The sequence below is a fragment of the Cricetulus griseus genome, chromosome 2 (assembly GCF_003668045.3).
Source record: "Cricetulus griseus strain 17A/GY chromosome 2, alternate assembly CriGri-PICRH-1.0, whole genome shotgun sequence".
Classification (NCBI taxonomy): Eukaryota; Metazoa; Chordata; class Mammalia; order Rodentia; family Cricetidae; genus Cricetulus; species Cricetulus griseus.
Genome location: NC_048595.1, coordinates 61,768,455 through 61,794,629, shown reverse-complemented (window position 1 = coordinate 61,794,629; position 26,175 = coordinate 61,768,455). Strand labels below are relative to the sequence as shown.

The following is a 26,175-nucleotide window of genomic DNA, read 5'->3' as shown; positions in this document are numbered from 1 at the left end:
ACATTCTGTTAAAAGTGGGCTTGGAGCCAGAGGAAAGAATGGTTCGGAGACGGGCAGATGCCTGTGGCCTCAGAAGGCACCAGTATATGTACATACCTATACACAAACATATACCATACACCATTAAAATAATTTTTAAAAACTCCAAATAATAGACTATACCTTATTGTGAATTGTGAATTTTCATCTGAAGACTGTGAAATTTGATGTTGTTTTCATTACTCACTAGTGTGAAGGCACAATAAGTTTGCCATTTGCTATAATTAAGCTATTTTCCATATTAAGAAATCCAAATGAGATCAAAATTTGAAGGCATTCAGCAATGAAGAAGGCTATATTGAATATAAAACCTACCTCCCCCAGCTCTAGTAGTGTGACTTGTGGGGAGGCAGCGCTTGTGTATTCATGGCATGAACAGGGAGATTAAATGATTGGCACCCACCTTCCAGAGCTACAGTATCAATGCACTCGGAAACATCTCCAGATCAAAGAGGTGACCCCAAGCCCAAGTCAAGCTGAGTTGTATGTAGCTAGTGAAGTTGATCTGCTTCCCACACTGCCATTCTTCTTCCTGTTCAAGATGCAAGTTGTTCAACCTCACAAAGCCCCCATTTTCTTATTTGTGAAATAAGATGATGGTTCACATAAGGGCTTGTCATAAGGACTAAGTACAGTAATTTGCAAACATCTTGGTGTTCCTTAGTGCATGTGGCTACTTACTCCGTTATCCCTCCAGACTTGAGTGTAGGTGCCCTACCGGATTGTGTAAAGACAAGCTTGAATGTCTGTAGAGCCCTATGGAAGGATAAGATAGACAGGTACCCAAAAGTCCCATTGTCCTGGATAGCATTTATGCCTTGTTTTAGAATTGACTTCTTTCTTCAGTAGCAAGGGACAGGCTTCATGCAGTGTGTCACTGGCAGTTCATCACATCCCCCAACAGTGCAGCTGTGATAAGAGCCAGATGATTCTAATTTCCAAAAGCAAAGCCAGCAGCAAGCTCGGTCTGTGAAGGAGCATGCCCCGGTATTCATACGCCATGCTGCTTGAGAAAGCACACCCAAAAGCTAATGGACTTTTACAAGAACTCAGTTGCTGCTTAATGTCTCTAAGCTCTCAGGGGCAGGGGGTCACAACCCCTACCATGTACCATTGGCAGTGAACCTGTATTCCATGTTGTTAAAGAAGCCAAGGATTAGATAGGATTTGTAGAGACTTGATGTATGTAGGAAAGTTAAAAATGCAATCTGCAGATTGTTTTCTCAAAGCTAGGTTCATATGTGGGTAACATGTTTCTATAGATGGATGTCTCTACTGCATGGGCACACCAAGGAAAACTTGTTCTACCATCATTGGAGGAGGTGCCCCTCTTAGAATTTTGCAATGTGTGATTTCCATTTCTCCAGCCGCATGTGCAGCTCCAGATGGCTTAACCTACATGTGTCTGTCTTTAAGAGGAAGAAAACCAGGGGCTCAGGTACCTCCCTGCTGATGTCACCATTGTAAGCAGCATTCTTGGCTTCACTCTGTAACCATTTTGTTGCTTTTGAGGCTCAGCTGATGTCTGAAAACCACTTTTTTTTCTAAAATAACTTCAGCTGCTATATGACTTTAATTTTACAAATGCCTCAGCAACTACTTTTATTTTCATGCAGTTCTATATAGTTTGACCTCTTATTATACCATTTAGGAAAAAAATATTTTCCAAATACTCTATATATGTCTGCCTCTCAGCCTTTGTAACTTTAGAGACTTTTCTTGCTCATTTGTGCTTCATTCTTCAATACTATAAATCTGATAACCTGTCCAGGCTCCGATGAATTGAGTTTCCAGATAAATTGGTACATAGGTTATTCTAAGGTTAAGTTTCTATTGGATGATGGAATGCAGGGAAACTATTACTTGATTTGATCTGAGTACCTAACTGTTGTAGCTGTCAGTTTTGGGGCTGTTCAGCTGAGACTTTGTTGGCATAATTGGTTCTGGAATTCACCACAAAATTATCAGATGGAAACCATATTTAGATAAGCCAGGAGTGGCAATAAAATGACATAATTTGGATGTATGGAAGGTATAACATGATCTTCTTCTGTGTGGTTGCTATTTTGTTATGCTTTAGACCTGTTAACTGGACTGCAGCAAGAGATCGATGCTATTGGATTATTGGTTGCTGAGGTTTGCAACACAAAAACAAATATGATCCATCAAACATTCCTTTTAAAAGTCAATACATGGCACCAGAGATCTAGAAATGGCTAGAATATTTTCTAATGAGTAATTTTATACACATGCTCACATTTTATATGATTATAGAACCATGACTTGGGCCTTCCTTCTCTTATTATTTGCTTGTTTTCTCCCATGATGGCAAAAATCAGATGCTTTCTGACCATTCTTATTCATCTAATAACCAAAATAAAACAAGTACTCCATGGCTAAGTAGACTTGACCCATTGGCTTAAAATTATTCTTTCATAATTTTATGCATGCATATGATGTATTTCAATCAGATCCAAATTTTCCTCCACTACCAAACTCTTCAGACACTGCCCCTGACTTCACAACTTTATCTTTAAAAAAAAAAAACCCAGAGTCCAATTAGTGTTATCCATGTGCACATGGGAGTAGGACAGCATCCACTGGAGTGTAGGTCATCTACAACAGTCACACTGATGAAGAAAATTATTCTTCCTGCCCTGTAGCCATCAACTGTCAGTATTTCCTCAGCTAGTGAGCCCCATCCCTTTTCATGATTACTGTTAACTAGCTTCAGCTTGTGAAGGTCTTAGGCTAACACTACACCTGCCACAAAGTTTAGGAGTGCAGAGACCCTGTCGAGCCCAGAAGACATTATTTTGCATCCTTCTCCCCCAGCCTGTGCCTTTAAAGTCTTTCTGCTTTCTCTCCTATGAGGTTCCCTGAGTCTAGGTGTGGAGGGGTCGTGATAACAGATGTCCCCTTTAGGACTGAGCACTCCACTTTAACTGTCTGTGTGTCTCTGTATTAACCACTGTTGCTGTACAAAAAAGCTTCTCTGATGATGGATATGACTTGCACTAGTCTGATTATATGGGGCATGGTTTTGGTCATTTTTCTACTGGTAAAACATTGACTTAATAACAATTTCATTGTTGTTACGTAGATCTCAGTCACTGGTGTTCCTAGTTAAGGCCATTATCTATCCCATCTAACTCTGTTACTGGAATTTTTGTCCTGTTTCCTAATCTCATGACCACTGTGTTTAATGGTATGCATCACTATCTGAAACACTAAAATGAAAGCTTTACGTACATGTGGTAAGGATCAAGTTGGAACACACTGGCTTGGCTATATAGTTTAGATTTTTGCTTTCAGAAGTAGCCAGCATTGCTTTTAGCAACCTATTCCCTGCCATTATTTTTCAGCAAGCTTCAGTTTTTCACAAAGATATAACTTGGATTTTACACATCGAGAAGGGTACAGCTTGAGTGGGTGACTTGGGATGAATCAAAACAAGGGATTAAACTAGGAATAAGGTACCTGTTGGCTGTAACACAGAGCAAATGTGCCTTCCATGAAAAGATGAGGCATTGTAGTTGTTTAATCTACAGCTTGAGCCCATGTTAAAAATTGTTTTTTCTGCTCTCAAGCAAACTCTAGAACCATCACCTCCCTCCCCTATCAATATTTTGGTCTCAGCAAGGAGAAATCCCTTGTTCCACACATCCTTCTGAACTAAACTGAACTGGAAAGGCCAGCCAGCAGGCCCCTCTCCAACAAGAGAGTGACTCCACAGTCAGGCAGAGATTTTAGAATTTTGCAATTTGGATCATTGTGGTGGTTCAAGCATTCTTAAGTGAAGCCAGGTTAGAATTGATGGTTCTTCATCTTAGACTTTAATTATGGGCCTCAGGGTGAATAGTTATATACACATCCATGTTTGTGTGTATTTATATGTTTGTCTGTATAAGGCTCTATTTTTGTGTGTTACATAATAATTTGATCAACCTAAAACACTAGGCTGAAAAAATGCTGGCAAAAAGTCAAAAGGGCTGCATATTCAAAAGAGAGAAATAAACAAGTGTTTAATCAGGCCAGACACAAAAGTTGCTTATATTGAAGACTGTCTTAAAGAGTGTAATAAGCAAATATTTTGGATTTTAAATGATCTGAAAGTAATTGCTCAAACATTGTTTCTGGTTGTAGATGTAAAACCCAAGCACAGTCAAGAGGAGGAAAATTACTTTCTGTAACATTAAACACAAATGCAGTTGAAATGAGCTATGTTTATCCTACTTACTAAAAGAGAAGTTGGAATTTCTTCTGCTTGGAGAAATAGATCTGGGCCTCATTTCTAAGACAGCACAAGATCTCTTTCAAGAAATGTGAGCACTCATGTTTAACTGTGATGGCACTTACAACTCCCAGTGTAGTAAAAATATAGTTAGGGAAGCCTCACTATTGAGACTTTCAGGGCTGCTTTTGACAAGACACATGAAGTAGCATTGGCAGATTTTGAAGTGATACATTTGTAGAAAAACATACAGCTCTCCTTCATTCTCTGAGTGTCCTCCTCAGAGAGGGATACTCCACTGAACGTTTTGGCCTCTTTTCACACAGAAACACGTTCACATGAAATTTCAAGTGGGATTTTTCTTTTTGCCTTTTTATTGTCATATTTGGATCTCATCAAATTTATCACACTCATTTGATTCATTCCAGTTACTTTTTGAACCATAGTATTTGTGATACTGCTTCCATCTCAGTCTCACGGTATCTGAGTAAGAAAAGAAAAACAGCATCATAAAAAAATGTGTATTTGTTACAGAAATGGTACTTCACGTAACCACTGTATCTCTCTCTAGAGCACCCCTCCCCCTTAGGAACCCAGCATAGTGCACATACCAGGCAAGTACCCTGCTACTGAACTTCATACCCAGCCCTCATTTTACTTTGCTTCAAGACAAGGTCTCTCTGAGTCACCTGGCAGCTTTGAAATCTCTGCAACCCAGGCAGGGCTTGAACTTTTGATATTCCATCCGCAAACTCCTAAAAAACTTGGGCCCAGGTCTGTGCAGTCAAGACCAGCTCAACAATCCTATCATCCACTCACAGAAAGCAAATACAGAGTGTGTCCCCAAAGGTGCGATGATTGTTTTGTAAAGAAATGACATTGCTGGGACTCCATTCTCACTGGGTAATCTAGTGAATCTGAGTACTCTTTAAGGCGTTCATTGGACTTTGGAATTCAGCTCTATAGGAAGGACACAGGCTATGAGGTTACAAATGGGGTTCTGTCACCCATACTGTATGACTGCAAATTCTGGCAGCTTACACCATCGAAGAGATGCAGTATTACAGGCAGTTTCAGGACATTACTGTGAGAAGTCAGGGGTTTCAGGGAAATGATGCCTGAGGAGTGCAGTGCCTCAACTACACTCAACAGAAACAAATTCCAGTTGCCTTAGAAGCACATTTCCTGTAGCCTCACAGGTCCCAGCTGTGAAGAGATATATATATATATATATATATATATATATATATATATATATATATATAGTTTGTTGTAATAAAATGTGCATAAAACTGACCATTGTAACCACTTTTAAGTTCTCACAATTTAGTGGCATCAAGAAGATTCACATTTTAATGCAACAGTAAAAACTGTCCTTCGGTGGAGCATTTTACCTTTCAGAATAGAAATTCTATACCCATTAAACATCAATTCCTCAGGTCCTCCATCTCAGTCCCTAATAACTATCCCTCCATATATTGTGTCTAAACTATGGCTACCTAAGGGACCTTAATGGGATTGGGGTCACTCAATATATGTCCTGTTGTGCCTGGCTTATTTTGCTCAGAATAATGTCTTCAAGGCTCACCCATTGTTGCTACATGGGTCACAGTTTGTTTTTGAGGCTGAGTAACCTTCCATTGAACGTTTGTACTACATTTTGTATGCATCCGTCTATGCAGGGGCATTGGGTTGTTCCTACTTTGGCTTCTGTTTTCCATGAATTAGCTATTAATCCTCTCAGTGATTCATTAGTGAAAGGCATTTTTAGCATTCACTCTTTTTCAGGATAAGAAAACGATCATAAAGAGTCTATGTAGATGTTTCTGCAGCCAGGAGGCCCTGGAACCAGGATATCCTCCCACGGTGTGCTGAGTAGATCATATTTTTGGCTTACTACCCTAAACATCTCAGCTCTCCTTTCAATGATTTAGGACTGTAAGTGAAACGTGGGCCAGTTAAAACCCTATTTACATTGCTGCAGAATATAGCATGAATGCTTTACTCCAGCGCTAATCTCAAATTAAAATCATCCAGCTAATCACCTAGATGTGTGTGTGTGTGTGTGTGTGTGTGTGTGTGTGTGTGTGTGTGTGTGTGTGTGCATGTGTGTGCCTGAGTGCTTGTGTGATGGAATAGCTAGTATATTGTCCACATTTGGTAAAAAGGGAAATTAAAGCATTTGGGGTTTATAAATTATTTGGTTAGAGATCACTAAAACACAGAATTCACACCCAAACTCATTGTCTCTCGCTCTGAAGCTTTTGCTATTAGCTATAGCACAGACATTATCTGTAAAGCCTGAGAAGTACAGCATTGAGGCTAGAACATGAGAGCCACTACATTCACAGCAGATTCCTTTTCTCTTGGGAAACTTTAGAATAATAAACCAATCCATTGGTCTGGAGAAAAATCTCTGCACTACTGAAATCATTTCATACAATTGTTCTAATTAATAAATCTGAAACCTGAGAATGGAATTACCACATAAAAGACATTGACTATGTATAGAATGGTCAGGCTTGGGAAGTTGTGCTGGTGTGCATATGCCAAACCTCCCAGAGCAGCAGTACCTCTAAGGGATAGAGGGTACATGGATCCCAGGCAAGGTGACTTCAGTGCTGTCTGCCTTCCTCTCACCTAGATAACGCTTTCTCTGAGACTTTATTTTATAGTTGGTCCATTAATGCAATCTTTTGTAGTCATTCATTGCCCAGTGGCCCTTAAACTCAAATATCCCTGTAGTTAAATGCATTATTAAAGGAAAAAGTATCCTGTGTAGGCTTTCAATGCAAGTGTGACCATCATAGAGAGACAGGCACCCAGTGTTAGGATGGGTGTTTAAATGATTGAAGGGGACATGATGTTAATCAATCATCCTCTCTTATTTCTTGCAGAGTTCCAGGACTGCGCGCTCAGAGGAGGACCGTGAAGGCCTCTGGGATGCCTGGGGCCCTTGGAGTGAGTGCTCCCGCACCTGTGGTGGGGGTGCCTCCTACTCTCTGAGACGCTGCCTGAGCAGCAAGTAAGTCCTGTCCACATTGGGCCCTTTGAGAGTCAGAGATAGCTAGCTTGAATCGGGGTTTTGTGGTAGGGTCATACAAAACATTGTGTTGCTTCTACAGTAAATGAATGGAAGACACAACAAATTAAGTTTTAGAGGTTTGGGGTTGCTATGACCATCTCTAACTAGGTGTCTAAATACTGTTTTGTGACAAACAACAGAGAAGCCATATCATTTCTCAGGAAAATTAAATTGCTTTTATGTTAGGTCTGGAAGGACGGTTTATTATTTGAAATGGTTCTGGACCCATTAGCTAGAATATGGAACTCTTTGTAGCATGTACAAGTTATGGTGATAATAACAGCACCAACATTCAATTGTTACCAGACAGTTTGCAAATGAATGAGATATTGGCTTTGTTTCTGTAGACTTTCTAATATCCTGATATTCTTTAAAGACATTGAGTTCAATAAATGATGCGTTTTAATATGAGGTTTGGAAAGATAGAGACTTCAATAGAAACTATGACATGACTAGTGAGAGAGATAACACAAAGATAGAGGTTGCTAACGGTTTTGAGGAAGAATGGAAAATGCCCGGGGCCTTAGAATGGAAAGTTTTTGCTAAGAGCAATAATAATTCAAATCTGCTTTCTGAGCTGTGTGGTCTGTGACTAGATTTGTCTCCAAACTATAAAATATAAAGTACCAGAGTCATATTTTTTAATGAAAGATTTTATTTGACAATGAAAAGTGTTAAAGGCAGCATGAAGAAGGAACATTTGGTCAAAGTCACTGTGCAATATAAAGTGTGAAACAGAAGAATATGTCTATACACTGATGCTTTTAGACATTTTTAAGTTTTCACTTAAAAAGTTTTCATACAAGTATATATTGTATGCTGAGCTCATTCCCTCCATAGCACCCTACTGTTCTTTTTGGCCCCTTTCCCTCTCTGACCTTAGAGAGTTTTATGTCTGCTCTCACATCATATATACATAGATAAGTTTATTTATCTGTATAAACCAGGGGGATCCCAAGTGAGAGAAAATAGATAGTATTTGTCTTTTGGAGACGAATAGGATTGAGCCCAGTTGCACAAATTTTCCTGCAAAAGACATAACTTTGTTTTTGACTGTAAAAAATGCATTATATGCGTTCTGTATCTGTTCCTCTGTTGGGCACTGAGGTTGGTTTCATGACTTAGTGGCGAGTGTAACAATAACCTTTGATGTACTTGTGTCTCTGTGATATGTTGACTTGAACTTTTTTGGATAAATACTCAAGAGTAGTGTAGCTTTATTTTCTCTTCTTGTCCTATTCCCATAGCTAAGAATTTATGTACTACATTTTGTAAGAGCAGACAAAGTAGCCATACCTATCTTGTTATTGAATTTAGTGAGAATGCTTGAGTTTTCCCCCAATTAAGTATAGTGTTGGATACAAGTCTATCATACAGTCTTCATCATGTTGAGGTAAGTTTCTCATAGTCTCCTCTTGTCTTCCTCATGAAGGGATGTTAGGCTATATGAGAAGCCCTTTCAGCATCTATTGAGATAATCATGTGATTTCTGCCTTTATACATATTTATGGGATATAATATATTGAGCTTATACATGTTGTGTCATTCCTGAATCTATGGATGAAGCCAACTTGATCAAGGTGAATAATCTTTTAAATATGGTCACAGATTCTCTTTGCAAATAGTTGATCAAGAACTTTTGCATCTGTGTTCATTAGGGAGTTTAGTCTGTAAGTTTCTTTTCTATGTATCTTGTTTGGCTTTAGTATCAGGATAATGCTGGTTTCATAAAACAAGAGTTTTATAACATTCCTTCCTTTTCTGTTCCATTGAGTAATTCCATAAGCATTGCTGTTATCTCTTGCTTTTTACTTTTTTATTTTTTATAAATAACAACCTTACTATAAGTTGCTAAGGTTCTATATTTGCAATACAAAAACTTTCCTGTGTCACTAGACTCTTTTCTATCTGTAATTTCCTAATTGTGCTTACAATTTTGACAATTATTGTTTTCATTATGTCAGTTGATTACTCTCTTAATTATCTTTAGTTCATTCTAGCTCTTCTTGTGTCTCCAAGGATATTGCAAATAGGTTTTAAATTACAACTTCTTTTCTTCAATACCTTCTCTTCCTCTTAGGTATCTTTCATTTACTATACTCACTAATGTTTTTGTTTTCTTCACTAGTGATCAAACCTGTGTCCCACATGCTAGTCAAATGCTCTACTAACTAGGGTACATCCCAACTCTCTAATGCCTATTGATCTCTGACAGCCCATTAATTAGGAAAACAGATGAACTAGAACATTACTGGACACTCAGTATATGGGTTGGCTTGTTGCCAAGTGGACTTTTGAGTAGAAATATCTTTGGGATGGGGGATACTGCCTAACTCTAGTGCCCAAAGAAGATTCTCCATTTGGAAGGAGTGGCTGACAGCAGCCCCAGGGAGTAAGCAAGAATGGGCTAGCTTCTGACCACAGGATATCATCACCTGTGTTCTCTGTTCACATCCCTTTGCAGAATACAGCAATGCATCTCTCTGGGCTTGGATGGTTTTAGTTTAGAGACATTTTTATCACTATTTTAATCCTACATCTTGCTATATATTTATTTAGACTTTTGCTCATCCTAGTTTAGTTTTAGTAGGTCATATGAATCTAGAAAATCATCCGTCTTGTTTAGGTTTTCAAATTTAAAGAAGTAGGAGATTTTGAGGTATGTCCTAAGGGTTTCATAAACATTGGTATATTTTGTGGTGACTTTCTTTTCATTTCTGACTATTAATTTAGATTCTTTCTCTCCTCTTGCTAGCTTGGCTAAGGATTTATTTATTTTGTTTGACTTTTCCACTCTCTGTTTTGTTGATTTATTGTGTTACTTTTATGGCTTCCATTTCAATAATTTCTACCCTAATTTATTTTTTGCATTACTGATTTGAGTTAGACTTGTTGCTATACTTTAACGTCCAAATGTGTATCATTACTGGGATGGCTATAATATTTTGAAATATATGTACAAATAGCTATAAACTTTCTTCTTAGCCCTTCTTATGGTATGTCTTTGATTCAGGAATTTGTTGATTACCATCTTGGTTTCTTCAGTGACTCATTCATCATTCCAAAGTGTGCTGTATAATATTCATGAGTTTATATATATTCTTCAGTTTCTGTTGTTGATATATAGTTTTATTCTGTTGTTATCAGATAGAATACAAGAACTTATTTCAATTTTCCTACATTTGGGAATACTTGCTTTGGTCCTATTATATGATCTATTTTAGAAAAAATTCTATGGGTTGTTGGAATGGATGTATATTCTCTAATATTTGGATTAAATGTTTTATAGATGTCCATTAGACCCATTTAATATATGATGTCAGTTAGCTCAGGTGTTTCTCTGTGTATATTTTGTCTGGATGATTTGTCTATTGGGAAAAGTAGGGTATTGAATTTGTCCACTACTATTACTGTCTTGGGGGGTTAAGCTATGACTTTTAATAGAACTGTATTTGGTGAAATTTCATGCATCCATGTTCAGTACATACATGTCTAAAATTGTAATATCCTCTTGGTCAGGACCTCTCTGACAAGGTATGGGGCTGAAGCCCATTTTTTCAGTTATCAGAACATCAGCTTTCTGTTTCTAGTTCCATTGATTTAGAGTTCCTTTTCTGTCTTTTCACCCTAAAGTTGCAAGTACCTTTGATGATGAGGTATGTTTCCAAGAGGCAGCAAGTAGATCCTGGTTTATTTATTATTTAATCTTCCAGTCAGTGTCTTTTGACTGGGGAATTGAGATGATTAATAGTCAGAGTTATTGAAAAGTTAATGTTAATTCCTGTCTAACTTTGATGTGATGTGTTTGTTTTATCTTATTATACTTTATTGTGTTGTTTTTTATTATTACATCTTAGAAGCCTGTTCTTTTCTCTCTTTTTTTCCTTTCTTTTTTTTTCAAGACAGGGTTTCTCTGTGTAGCTTTGGAGCCTGTCCTGGAACTAGCTCTTGTAGACCAGTCTGGTCTTGAACTCACAGAGATTCACCTGCCTCTGCCTCCCCAGTGCTTGGATTAAAGGCCTGCTCCACCCAACACCCAAGCTAAGTCTGTTCTTTTCTAGTGAGAAACAGAAAGGGAGTGGATCCAGAGTAGAGGGGAGGGAGAGAGGAACTGGGAGGAATAGAGGGAGAGGAAACCATAATCAGGATATATTATGTGAGAAAAGAATCTATTTTAAATAAAAAGAAAAATATATTTAAAAAGAAAGGCATCTAGAGTCAAAAAAGAAAGGATACATTTTAACAATATTTACCCATGACCATGGCATCCCTCTCTCATATTTAGGTTTTTATATTTCTCAGTAATATTTTAGCAGATGACATATATAATATGTTAATGTTTATTGTAGTAAGTGTTATTTTAGTTTTCATTCTCTGAGTTTTATTGAAACTTACATATATGGAAACATAAATATATGGAAACATTTATTTTATATCATAGCAAAAAATTGTACTGAAGCATTATTAGTGTTCATAAATTTTCACACATTCCTTAGGATTTCAATACACAACTCTTATCTTTGATTTGAAAATTATAGCACAAATTTCCTTTTCTCCTTTGCATCTTTCTTTTATCTTATTTCAACTACTGGACATTATGGTACAATGTCGGGGATAGTCTTTCTCATTTGGGGGCTTCTGAAAGAAAATGCTAATTATTTCATGTTGTAGTATGAAGTTACTGTGTTTTCTTAGATGACCTTTCTGTGATTGACAAATACACCTCTGATGTCTTTTCAAGGATAAATGTTAAATTCTCAAGAAAGAAAGAAGAGAAAGAGAAAGGAAGGGAGGAAAGTTCCACAGCTTTCAATATTCATTCTTTTTTCTGTATAGTGTTTTAGCTGTTCTTTATAGTGTTTTAGACACATGATGGGGGTGTCTTTTCTGATGTTCTCTCTTTGGTGTTTTAAACCAAATGATCCTGAACCTAAATGATCATCTCTTTCTCTAGACGTGGGATTTAAAATCCTCTACATCAGTGGTTCTCAACTTTCCTAATGCTGTGACCCTTTAGTACAGTTTCTCATGTTGTAGTGACCTCCAAACATACAATTACTTCATTGCTACTTCATAACTGTAATTTTGCTACTGTTATGAATCATAATGTAAATATCTGATATGCAGGATTTCTGGTATGTGACCCCTGTGTAGGTTGCAACCCATAAGTTGATAAACACTGCTTTAAATCAACTGAGCAAAGCTCATCTGAACTTAAGAAACTAAGGTAGCATGCACAGGGGCTACACGGGTATGCACCAGTTCCCTTGCATAAATATTTTGGCTTTCAGTTTAGTGTCTTCATGGGACTCCTCAGTAAGGGAATGAGTAGGTCTCTGATTCTTGTGTCTCTCTTGTGTCCTTCTGTTTGTTTGTTTATGTCCAACTTCAATGTGATAGTTTTTGTTTTATATTATATTTTATTTTATTATGTATTGTTGGTATCTCTTAGAAGCCTGCTCTATTCTAAGAAGAGATAAGAAAGGGAGTAGATCCCAATGGGAGATGAGGTGGGGAGGAACTGGGAGTAGATCGAGAGAGGGAAAACTGTAATTAGGATATAATATGTGAGAAAATAATCCACTTTCAATAAAAGGGAAAGTATAAAATATTTTCCATGCCTTTAGGATGACATTTTTCTCCTTCTGTGCCCATGGGCTGTAGATTTGATCTTTTTATAGTGTCCTATAGGTCTTGTGTGTTCTATTATACATTTAAATGTATTTCCCAGTTTCCCTACCTGTCTTAAAGCACTGATATTCTGTCTGCTCCTTGACCCATTCTGTTACCCAGATTTTCCATGGAGCTTTTGGGTTGACATGTTGAGTTTCATTTTCAGTGTACTTTCTCTTTAGTATTTCACATTACTGGGCTTCATTTTCATGTCCTGTAATGACTTCCTTATTTCATTTAGATGTTTGTTTGTATATTTTGAGAATTTGTGTTCTCTTTGATTTCTTCTAACATATTTAGAGTCATCTTTTGAATTCTTTGTAATTTTTTCCTAATTTACTCTCATTGGAGCCATTAATGCAGTTAGTGATTTTTGGAGGAGTCATGTTTCCATGCCTGTTCATGTTTCTTGTGATTTTGTTTTGAGGCTTATACACATGAAATTAGGTTATTGGCTGAAATCTTTTTTTCAGTCATCTTTATTTTTCATCAGAAGTGTCTGCAGTGGTCAAAAGGGATGAAGTTAGAGCAGGGTTGAGATGTTAGTTTCCTCTGCTAGGCTGGTATTCAGGATGCCAGGCCTCTTCCCCAGTTCTACCCTGAGAACAGAGGACTTCTATGAGACCAGTCACTATCAAAGGGCAGACTCACTATGAATGTACAGTAATAGTCAAATAAAAAGCAATTATTAGCCTTTAAGCACCAATTATTTTAAGAAGTAAGTAAACACTGTTAGTCATATGTGTGTTGGTATATTAGTTGTCATGTATAAAAGTAAAATAGAAAAAAATACAGCAGACTAAAATTAATGATTTTGTATTAGGTGTATAGAAACAAAAGAACAGAAGGGAAACATACAAAGACTGGAGAATAGATGGATAGGAAAGGATTGAAGCCCTGTGGGTAAAGAAAGACTGAAAAGAGAGGGAAACACATGTAATCAAACAATCTAAACAATAAAACAATGTGAACTCTCGGGAGGCTAGACACAGAAACTCTGTAAACCAGCCTAGGATGGGTAGTTTAGGAAAGCTTATGTAAAAGAAGTAGAACAAGGAAAGAATGAGGACTGGGGAAAAGACACAGAGAGAGAACATGAACAGAGTAGGACAGAGTTGGCCTAGTGAATTGACATTGGGTGCTAAGTAAAGAGGAGTAAATGTGAGAAGGGCCAGGGGAATGGGTATGAATGCAGTCTGGCCTGATTTCTGCTTCCAGCCTCTGGGTATTTCCTCCGGAGCTCCTATGTGAATGTCATATCTCTTAGCCTTCCTTTAGTGTGTCTATGATGTTGGTCTTGTCCCTGAGTAGTCATTCATGTGTCTACTTGCTGTTCTCAACCAGGCTGACCTTTGGAAGATTGCACTACAGATATAGAGCCTTCATAGATGGAGTCAAAAGTGCTAGTTACAACTATGGGCTGTCCTTGAGGAGACCACATGCAAATTCTGCACTCACCTCTTGGGAGCCCTTTTGGAGGTTGAGCCATATATGCTTGTCTTGTCTTCATTGGTTGTGTTGCAAATGTTGTCTCTGCCCCTGTACTAGCCTTCTTCATGTCCCCCAGACCAAGTAAACTCTCTGCCCATATTCCTTACAGACTCTAGCTCTGATTAGTTTTCTACTCTGCTGAGTATGGCATGGTGCTTATGAAGAGCTTCTTCCTTGGCAGATAGAGCTATTCTTCTGGCTAGCTTTCAGGATTATAGGCTTTTGACACTTCTTTTGAGCTTCTTGGAGTGTAGTTTATAGAGGGTTTCAGGCCACCAAGTAGCTGACTCAACAAGGGCCTATTTTAAATGACATCTAATGACTGCTCTGGTTAAATGCCAAGTGCCAAGAGACAGGGTTTCCCTGGTGGGTTTTTTTTTCCATCTGCCAGCAGTGCTGGGTATCTTTTGTTTGGCTTTCTTCTCTTTTTCTGCCCTTTAAAATGTTACTGAAAGTACAGTGCTAATTTTCTGATCCCCTCTGCTCCTCCTTCCTCAGAGCGGGTAGCCCCGCCAAATTGAACCAAACCTTCCCACTCTGTAAAGCCCCCCTTTTGTACATGCTATTGATGTTGGAGGCATTCACTGTTTCCTGACAGCTGTCATCTAACTTTCTTCAGTTTGTTCCCTGAGCATCTGGCTGATCATGCCTGCATGTTGTCAGCTGTCTTCTGACTCCTCTCCTTTGTGTTTCATAAACACATCACAGAAAGCAGTGAGAAGTAATCTGGGGAAAGTGTCAGAATTTCTTATGACAGTGATACCCTCGAGATGAGGGTGTGAGTTATATTCATCTGTTTTTCTCACACGGGATCTTCATAGTGTTTAGGAGATACTAGGAGCCTGATTGGCAGCTCTTACTGGATCTCAAGATCCAGCAAAGGGAACACTTTGGCTCCTAACAGGTTTTCATTGAAAGTGCTGAACATGGCAAACCATGACCAGAAGGTATGCTTTGCAAGATACAAAACCAATCCTAACACTTGTCCACTCTAGTAATTGATGGTTTCATTGCATTTCCCCCATGGGCAAGTTCATGTTCTTTTGATGCCAGCTGCCTATCAACCATATCCTTGAACATAGAGAAGAAATTTTTCCAATTTGTGATTCACCTGTTTCCTTAATCTGAAACATAATAAAATCTTAGTAAATCTGCTATACATGATGCTACATGCTGATAATAAAACTGATAATAATCTGACATCAGTAACAGCAAAATGTAAAAATTTGGGATGTGCCTGTTATCTAGTTTCTTAAATTAGCATCCTTGACTATTCAAATGAGAATGAGCCAAAACATGTAACTCGGGAAACTAAGAAGGTGAGAGGAACTTCCCTATTGTGCCAGTGATGTGAATGTTATATTGTGTTGGAAATTTTAAATGAATGAGACTAAAAGAAAGGTGGGGGATTCATTTAAATCGAAAGTAAGATTCTGTCATTCAACAGTCAAGTACTCAGGCCATGTGAAATTCAATAGCACAAAGTTTGCCAGTGTTGGAGATATAAATTCAGGTTACACTGTTCCAATTTCACTCCTCTTGAGATAAGCAATATAGAGGTTACTCAGCTATTCAATCTGTGATTAGGACCTTCTTATTGTGTTATAGCCTGGTGGCATCAATTGGCCCACTACAGATTTCACAAAGAAAGAACTAAGACTGAATTATCTTTGGGGTGAATTGATTCTGTCAGATCTACATATCCAAAGCAGTTTAAAGATACAAAGTGGCTCAGAAAATACCCTCATGATGACATAGTGTGTCATGCCACTGAATGTCCGGATGTGTTTTTACACTGACTTCTAGAGTAACTTATTCTCATGTGAAGTGCTTGATTACTTTTAGGAAGCTCTTCACGATTTAGTCACAAAACAGATCATCATGAAATATCATGGATAGTTTGTTAGAATAAAAAACCTGTTTTGCAAAAAGAGGGATGCATATACCTATACAAATAAATTCAAATACATGTCTACTTGTGTGTGTATGTGCTGGGCTATAAAAATATCTATTGTTACCAAAAAACAAAAACAAAAACTTAAAAGCTGGGCGTTGGTGGTGCATGCCTTTAATCCCAGCACTCGGGAGGCAAAGGCAGGTGGATCTCTATGACTTCGAGGTCAGCCTGGTCTCCAGAGAAAGTGCCAGGATAGGCTCCAAAGAAACCTTGTCTCGAAAAACCAATATATATATATATATATATATATATTATATATATATATATATATTGTTTAAGAAATGCTTGAAAGTTGCTGTTCAGAGAACTGACTTTGGCAGGGACCCTGTGTGAACAAGCTGTGGTCAGGCTGCTCCTCTATGGTCTTCTTTACTGTGAGTTTATTATGTTTGGAGCAAGAGGAATGTTGAATGACATCTGTCAGAAAACGTGTGTGTGTGTGTGTGTGTGTGTGTGTGTGTGTGTGTGTGTGTGTGTGTGTGTCTGTGTGTCTGTGTCTGTGTCTGTGTGTCTCTGTGTGTTTTCTTTCTCTTTCTGCCATTCCATATCATAGTGTAAGTTTTATAAGTAAGATTTTAAATCTATTTTCCCTTGTTTATGTAGAGTGAATGTATACAACAAGTTCCCCATGGCACCTACACAGAACCACTCATCCATCAGAACTCTGTTCTCCCAGTCTAGATTGAATCTACTAAGGACCTCAGGAAAATGTAACATCATTGCCTCCATCTTTTAAGTTCTTATGAACCTAAACAACTATTTGTTTTCTTAGTATGTTCCTTATAATCAAGTTTTTTTATGACTGGGAGCAGTTTCTAGGGTCACAGGCTTACATTACAAAAAGGCAAACCTTCAGCTAAGCTGACGGATCAAACCTATCAGTTTTACTCAAGCATAAAAAAATTCAAATTTTCAGCAAAATAGGAAATTCTAAGCAGTTAGAAATATTAAGTACAGTATGAAACAAAATATAATATTGATGAAGAATACTCTGATAACTTCTTATTTATATTTATCTGTAACTAAGCCATTTATATATGGTTCTGAATCTACGGTAGGATTGGGAAATATTTGACTCCTATAGTAGAGAAACACTGGCGAGATCTGTTCAGAGGTAAGCGTTAATCTTTATGATTCAAACCAATTTGCTATTAGAAGGTTTTTAGTCCCTTGTTTCCCTCAATAACTCATACTATTTATTTCGGTAGCTGTTGATCCTTTCATTCTCCTTATAGAACCTAGGTTGTTAGGGAAGCCCCAGTTAAGTGTGTCTTTCATCCTGTGCCACACAATGCACAGTAGCAACCACTACACTTGACTGAAATATGTGATAAAGGTAAGGTTTGGAAGGTGGGTCTGAGACACTTGGGTGGGCTTGAGGGTGTATCTGGGTACTGGCTGATCTAGACTGGCTCCATCTATTCCAATGCAGGCAATGCACTTCAGCTCCTTTTTTCCCTAGTATTCAACAAACTATACCAGATGGATTTTCCAGGATGTGCTGGGCTTCTGTTATTCAAACTAAGTGTCTCTGGGAGAGAAAAGAGACACACTAAAGGCATGAGATGCAGGGAAGACAAATGGACATCTGTAACATTTTTATCTGTTTTATAGGATTAAGTAATTATTAGGTCCTCTCTCAACTCTCCATCCCAAGTTTAAGCATCTTAATCCAACTCACTAACCTTCCAATTTGGGAAAGATCAGACAGAAGTTACTAGTTTATCTCTTCTTAGAGGCCAAACAGATGAGTGAGGAGTAGGTAGGAGACTAATTGGAGCAGCATTCAAATTCAGGCCAAATAAATCTAAGTAATTCACCTTGCGAATTAAAGTGCTGGGCTGATTTTTCAGCCCTGGCCATATGACCTCTTAGGTCATTTTCAAGTCTGAATTTCCTAGGTCTATCAAATAATAATTATTCAACTTCCAGCATGATAAAACTACAGAGTTAGATTTCCCAGACTTTATGGAGTAGATGGCAACTCCTTAGCTTCTGGAGTCAATTGCATCTTCTGGCAAATTGAAAGCTTGTGGAAAGCCTTCTTTACCCTGTGTGGAGACTATCAAGTGCTCATTTGATGACTCTATGGGAAGGGGAAATCAGTGGAGGGTAGGCAGAGTACAAATAAAGTCTTCAACCAACTATCAGTGCTCAATGCTAAGGAGTCAGGCCCTGAAAGACACTAACTGAGCACAGTCCTCCCCTGACTTCTCCCCATCTTTTTTTCTAGATAGGGCTGCATTGCCTAACATGTGGTATTGGAGCAGTCATAGTTGTTTCTACTTGCAACGCTCATTTGATCCTACAACCTTTACTGACTCTGTAAGATTAGGTAAAGTTTCACTGAGTAACAAGGATAATGTAGCTATTGCTTATCTTATATCACCAAGTGAAACATAAGATTTGTTTTTATTTTTCACTTGTACTTGGTGGTGGTACTTAATTTTATTTCCAGTAAATTAACTAATTAGTCAATTACCTTGGAAACCTGCTTCTTCTCCCTCCAATTCCTCACCCTTCTTACAAACTATCCAAAATGTTTATAGCGAATCTTCCTGCTTTCTCTTTTAAATTTGATAGTACATGCCATCTCTGAGGACTCCAGATTTGTCTTCAGTCAGTTCACTTAGCTTTGCCCATAAGGAGTTCCAGATGCCTAAGGCATTTAATACTATGAGTAAAATCATCTGTACCACTGTGTTAGGTCCATGCCAAGTCCAAGGTCAAGAGGGAAACTGTAGCTCATTTCAGATTGTTATGAGCCAAATAGCTGCATATTCTTAAGAACAAAGTCAAACTTTGGGCAGTTAGTTTAAAAAGACATAAACACCTTCTGAGAGCATTTTATTTTCTGAAAAGCTAAGTTAACCCCAAAATTGATTAATCTATGGATGAATGGATCAATTCTATATATTGATTGATACATTAGGAATATTAATATTCATTAAATCCTGATTGAATAATGTACTTTTGTGAGAGAGATAGATCAATAGATAGATGGATGGATGGATGGACAGATATAGATAATAGATAGGAAAATATATACTTATAAACAATGACAGTATTTTTCAAAAGTTAATACATTTTGAATTGAATATTTGAGTTAGACAAAATTATCAGATGAACAAGAGATAAAAATCATCACCACATTACAGGGAGTGCCTAAAAATGATAAGATTATTGTATTATTCCAAAGAGATGTACTGCCAGAATGATGTCAACATAAACACAGAAAAATTAAGATAAATAGCTCCAAGGAGTCTTATTCCATAGGAATGGGGAAGATTATTTTAAAACCCCTTTTAAAGTAATTATGCTAGGGAAAGTAAGCTAAATTCTTTAAATTTATAAACACGGATTTTCTCCCATGAAAATATTACATAAATTTGGAATTTAGTTGGCAAGCAGTTTCCATATTGTATAAATACCAAAATAAAGATTTTCAACAATAATATCTGGCTTCTTAAATGCATACTTATTATCTTTTTTGTGGCATCTCATCTTCATCATGCAATTAAGGTTCATGGAACTCATTTTAAGATTTTAAAGACTGTAGCTCCAGTGAACTCTGAGCAAGATCTATCTGCCTTTCTTCATCTAATGTTTTATGTGGTTAGCCTTGTTTTTCTTAAAAACGTTTCAGTTTTTGTTTGAAAGAAAGATATACAAGTTCAGAGTAGGTCTGACTCTGCATGCCATTTATATAAGGTGGTCTTTTCATCCTGTGAGAGGAATTGCTCAGGAGGACGTATGTTTAAGAGGTTTGAGGTTGCCTTCCTCTTACTTTTTTGGGTCAATGCCTAGTCTAAATGTACTACCAGGACTTCTAATATTCCAGGCTATATATCTTAGGAGTGCATTGTTCCAAGATCTTATCTCCTTTCAGGAAAGGCATGCATAAAGGATAATGACTGAATGTTTAGGACCAATTTATAGTCTGGTTTATCCCATAAACCAATTTGTTGGGATAAAAGATGGTTGAGAAATGTGTTTGGTTTAAAACCTTTGCTTGTTATATTGGGAATCTGTCTCCTAGTTTGTTCTCCCTCCCTCTGTGTGTATGTAAGAATTCCTTATTTGGTGTGTTCAATAGCCCTTATAAAGTTTTAGTTTCTCTCAATTTTAATTCATTCATCCAATAAATATTTATTGCACTCTCACTATGTATCATGGAAATTACTAGGTACAAATAGAACTAGAATACCAAAGAGAAAGAGTTTCCCCCTAGAAATAAAGCAGTTAAGATTTTATCATTGAGTTTACACTGATTGTAGTTGGAAATATTCTAAGACATTAAAGGATTTCTCCCAATTTTGTGGATTGTAAAATTGATAGGCATTTATTTTTATATGTGTTTTTTGTTATCCTGCATCATTTTCTACACTTTCTACATTAACTAGGAATTTCATTTTCCTAATTACATTATAGGCAGTATTCCTCTTCTTTTCCTTTGCAGTGTTTAACACACAGCAGATACTTAAATGTTTCATGGTTTGCTTTTAATTTACATTCATGGTATTAAAATGTAAGTTCATTTCCTTAATATATAGTTTAAGAAGGAATAAGAAAACTATAATGTACTAGTGTAAACCTTGTACCATACAACCAAGGTCAATTCAAGCAATTGTGCTTTTGCCGAGCAATCTCAGGCATGAACCTAGACTGAACTAATCGAAGTCTTGCAGTTACCTAACCCCTACATACACACTACCCACACACATACACACTACTTCCCCCCACACACAATCTCTTTGGTGCTACTATTCCTCTTTTTAAGATGGTAGTATGAAAGTATAATGTGAATCTCTCCCTTAGTACTTTTAAGCATGTAAAACAGTACTGTTGGATATACTGGGAGTCTTCACAGCATATATTTAGAACTTATGGATGCTGTACCACCCAAATCGGACACATTTAAATAACAACTTTCCTTCTCCTTCTCCTTCTCCTTCTCCTTCTCCTTCTCCTTCTCCTTCTCCTTCTCCTTCTCCTTCTCCTTCTCCTTCTCCTTCTCCTTCTCCTTCTCCTTCTTTGTGCCCCTGGAAAACTTTGGTTCTATTTCTATCAATTATGCTATTCTATACATCTTACATAAGTGGAATCATATAGTATCTGTCCTCTGTGACTAGCTTATTGCACTTACCTCAGTGTCCTCAGAGTTCATCTATGTTATTACTCATGACAGGATTTCCTTCTTATTAAGGCAGATTAATATTCAATGAGAACTCTGGCACTAGAGAATTGTACAGAGATCTACAAGAATGACCCCAACTAGGAACCTAAGCAAGAGTGGAGAGGCTACCTTAAATGCCCTTCCTCTATAATGAGAATGATGACTACCTTAAATGCCATCCTAGAGCCTTCATCCAATAACTGATGGAAGCAGAAGCAGAGATCCACAGCCAATCTGAGCCAAACTCCTGGAATCCAGTTTCAGAGAGGAAGGAATGATGAACAAAGGGATCAAAACCACACTGGGAAAACCCACAGAAACAGCTGATGTGACCAAGTGGAAACTCGTGTACCCCAGTCTGACATCTGAGGAACCAACATAGGTCCAAACTAGGTCCCCTGAATATGGGTGTCAGCTAGGAGCACTGGGAAGTCTATGGGCCCTCTAGCAGTAGAACCAGGATGTATCCCTAGTGCACAAATGGACTTCTGGAGCCCATTTCCCATGGAGGGATATTCTCTTAGCCTAGATACACAGGGGAGGTCCTAGGCCCTGCCCCAAACAACTTGACAGATTTTGATGATCCTTCATGGAAGGCCTCACCCTCCCTGGTGAGCGGATGGAGGATGGGGGATCAATGGGGGGCATGGGAGGATGGGAGGGAGAGAGACCTGGGATTGATATGTAAAATAAGATTGTTTCTAATTTACATAAAATTTATTAAAAAACCAACCAAACAAAAAAAATAATATTCTTTTGTATGAAACTGTCACATTTTATCAGTCCATTGGCCATCAGTAGACATTTAGGTTGTTTCTTAGCTACTATAAACAACAAAGCAGTGACCATGGGAGTACAGATATATTGCATTGATCTTGATTTCACTACTGAGAGATAATTGTCTAGATATAGGATTTTCAGACTATGTAGTATTTATATTTTTAGTATTTTGAGGAATGCACTTACTTTTCTCCATATGGACACCATTTTATGCTCTTACCAGTAGTGTGCAAGTATTCCCTTTTCAAGAACACCTGTGTATGTACTGTTGGTGGGAATGGAAACTTGTGTAGCCTCAATGGAAAACAGTATGGAGGTTCTGGTTTGCTCAGTTTACCACTCCTGGGCATATGTCCAACAGCAGTGAAGTCATGTAAAAACTATGCCTGTGTACCATGTTTATCACAACTTAATTCATAATGGCAAAGTTATAGAATCAGTATAGGTACCTATCAACAGACGAATAAAAGAAATTATATGTATTATAAATGTATATAATCTTATCCATATGTGAATACATGCAATATATGCAATGGAGTTTTATACAGTCATAAAGAAAAATGAAATCATATCCTTTGTAGGAAAATGGACACAACTGGAGACCATTATGTTAGTCAAAAAGAAAAACACAGATGAAATATGACTTTTTTTCTCATATTAATTGACTTTAAAAGACTCTGAAAGCAGAAGAGGCAGTCTTAGAGAGGGTGAAGGGGACTAAATAGAAGTCAAAAGAAAAATGAGCACGACAGGGTAGTGGGGGTAGTAAATCAATTGAAGCACAATATAAGAATGCATGGAAATGTGAAACTCATGAATTTGTATGATTGATACAAATTAAATTTTGTTATGAAGTATTACCCTTTATCACCAACATAGATCTTCTGTCATTTTGGAAATTGACATTCTAGCAAGAATGAAATGATACCTCAGGATAGCTTTGTTTTTTCTTTAATGTGTATACTAGTGGAGTATATGCATGTCTGCATGCATATATGTATATGTGTGGGCATATCTGTGGGGAGTACATTTGTATATTAAGGCTCCAGGTTGAAGTTGGAAGTCTTCCTCAGTCATTCTCTACCTTATTTATTGAGGCAAGGTCTTTGATGTGAGTCCAGAGCTCACCAACATGACTAGCCTAGCTGTTCTGGGACTCTCTTGTTTCTGCTTTCCAAGTGCTGGAATTCCTGGCAGGTCACCCATGCCCAATAGCATTTATGTGCGTTCTGAGGATCCAAACTCCAGCCTTCATGTTTGCTGCTACTCTAGCAAATGCTTTAACTACCAAGACAGCCCCTCCACACCAGGCAGAAAAAAAAAAAAAAAAAAAAAGCAGTGACTAGTGACTAGTGATACTGAGTGTCTTCATATATCTGTTGGGAATTTTATATTTTCTTTTGAGAAATGTCTATTTAAAAATGGCTCATTTTAATTGTTTTTGTTTGTTTATTTGGGGTTTTTTTACTAAGTTGAAGGACTTCTTATACATCTTATACATTTTTCTTATACATTGATCTCCAGTACATGGTTTACAAGGGCTGCCTCTTCTTCTTTAGCTGCCTTTTCCTCACCTTTGTCGTTTGCTGTGCAGACTCTTTAGTGGCAGTCCCACATGTCTGTTCTTTGCTGTTATTGTCTATATTTTTGGTGTCATATCCAAGAAATCATTCCTAAAAGAAGTTTTATATAGTTTTCCCTCTGTATTATCTTAGTGGGGACATATAATTCCAGGTCTCATGTGTGAGTCTTTAATATGCTGAAAAATTATTCTGATTTTATTCTTTAGTATGAGTGTGTGAATATCCAGTTTCTCTAAAGCCAACTGTTCAAGAGACTATTCTTTTTTCATTGTGTATCTTGGACACCTTGTCAAAGATCAGTCAGCTATAGATATATGTTTAGTTCTGGGTGACCCATCTGTTCTGTTGGACTGATCTATGAAGCTTTATACTAGTTTCATTCTCTTTTAATTACTACAATCATAAAATATGTTGAAACCAAAAGTATGACACCTTCAACTTTTTGATTTCTCAAGATGGTTTTCACAAATCAGATCCTTTTCTGCTCCAAATGTATTTCAGACTTATTATTATTATTATTATTTATTAAAAATGATGCTGAAATTTTTAGAGGAATTGCATTGGACATACAAATGGCTTTGCTCATTTTATCAGTATTAGGACTCCCTCTTTGTAAATATTCTCGAACTTCTCTGTTACATCTTTAATTTATTTCATCATTATGTTTTACACTTTTTAAATCTCTCATCTGCTTAATTAAGCTGATTTTTCTATATCTTATTTTTAGATTCTGCTGTAAAGATGACCCTTGACCTTTCGATATAGTTCATTACCCGTGTATAGAATCACAACTGACTCCATATTTGCTTTGTTTCTTGGAATTTTACTGAACATTTAAATTAGTTGTAAAATATTTTGTGGCATTTTTTAGAGTATTTTATATGAAGGATCATGCCATCGATAGAGACCATTTTTCTCCTACCACTCTGATTTGGATGCCTTTTATTTCTTTTCTGGCCCTGTTGCCTTGCCTAAGAGTCCACGGCCATTTATACAGAAGTAGATGAGTAGCACTGTTTCCTTACTCCTGATCCTAGAGGAAAAGTCAGAGTATGATTTCAGTTTCTGACAAGTGGGCAGTTTTGTCTTGAGAAAATTTCCTTCTCTTCCTTGCTTTTGAGGGGTTTTATTATGAAAGACACTGAATTTTGCCAAATGGTTTTTCTGTATCTGTTGATATGGCATGTGTTATATTTTGTTTTGTTATGAAGGTAGTCCTTATCTTTAGCTGTACTTTAAAATCACATAGAAAGCTTTGGAAAACACAAATATGTGGGCCATTAAAGAGCCTGATTAAATTATTTAAAAATCTATGGATGTAGAGCCCTTCCATAAGAATTTTTTTTAAAAAAATCTTTATGTGTTTTTTTACGTGTATCTGGGATAGAACTACACATCTAATTAAGAAAAAAATAAAGCTGTATCTTTAAATTGGGATAATGAAGAAAAGAAGGAATTCTCTTCCTTCTTATGCTAAAATTCTTCACTCTATTTTTTTAGAAAGTGACCCTGTCTGCTTTATAGGAGAGAGGCATGGAGGCTAGCATATCACCATATGAATGTGGTAAGGGTCTTGTGTTCTCTGTGAGCCACATGGATGACTTTTCTGGGTAGTTGTACAGTCAAGGTTACCTGTGCCAAAGTGGTAAATGTACCAAGTGATTTTGGAGATATTCTTTCAGTACATTAATTAAGCTTGTTAAAATGGTCCTTTAAGCCTTTAGGTCATTAGTCATGGTACTGCATATTTATAACCTCAGAACTTAAGAAAAGAATCAGAAATTCAAGATAATACTTGACTATATAGCTAGTTCAGGGTTAGCCTAGGTTACATGACTCCCTGTCTCAAAACAGACAACAAAAATCCTTCCATTGCTATTGGTGATTGACTGGATCAGTTTCCCAGGGGTTGTATGGGTTAGATAAATTTTCTAAGACATTTCCCTCCAAAAAATATCATTCGACTTCTTATGGAGGATGTGAGTTTTCAGCTCTTCACTGTAAGTTCAGCATCCATCCTACTGACCCTCCCCTTGGCTGAATAGTTAATGAGGGAAAACACTTTCTGGTTCTACTTGTTACAGTTTCCTGCATAAGACCAACAGAAGGTCACACCATTTCACATCCCCCCATGGATATAGAGAGATGTCTTCAAGA

At 37.3% G+C, this 26,175-nt stretch overlaps 1 protein-coding gene across 1 annotated transcript in view; it reads left to right on the top strand.

Annotated features, from left to right (window-relative positions):
* Window positions 1-7,146: 7,146 nt before the first annotated feature.
* Window positions 7,147-26,175, top strand: part of Adamtsl1 (ADAMTS like 1) — a gene marked incomplete at its 5' end in the record, with an annotated part of 351,236 nt that continues 332,207 nt past the window's right edge. The window contains one exon of the mRNA XM_035438677.1: window positions 7,147-7,298. Within this exon, the coding sequence (XP_035294568.1) occupies window positions 7,147-7,298 (152 nt within the window). The remainder of the gene's footprint in view (window positions 7,299-26,175) is intronic.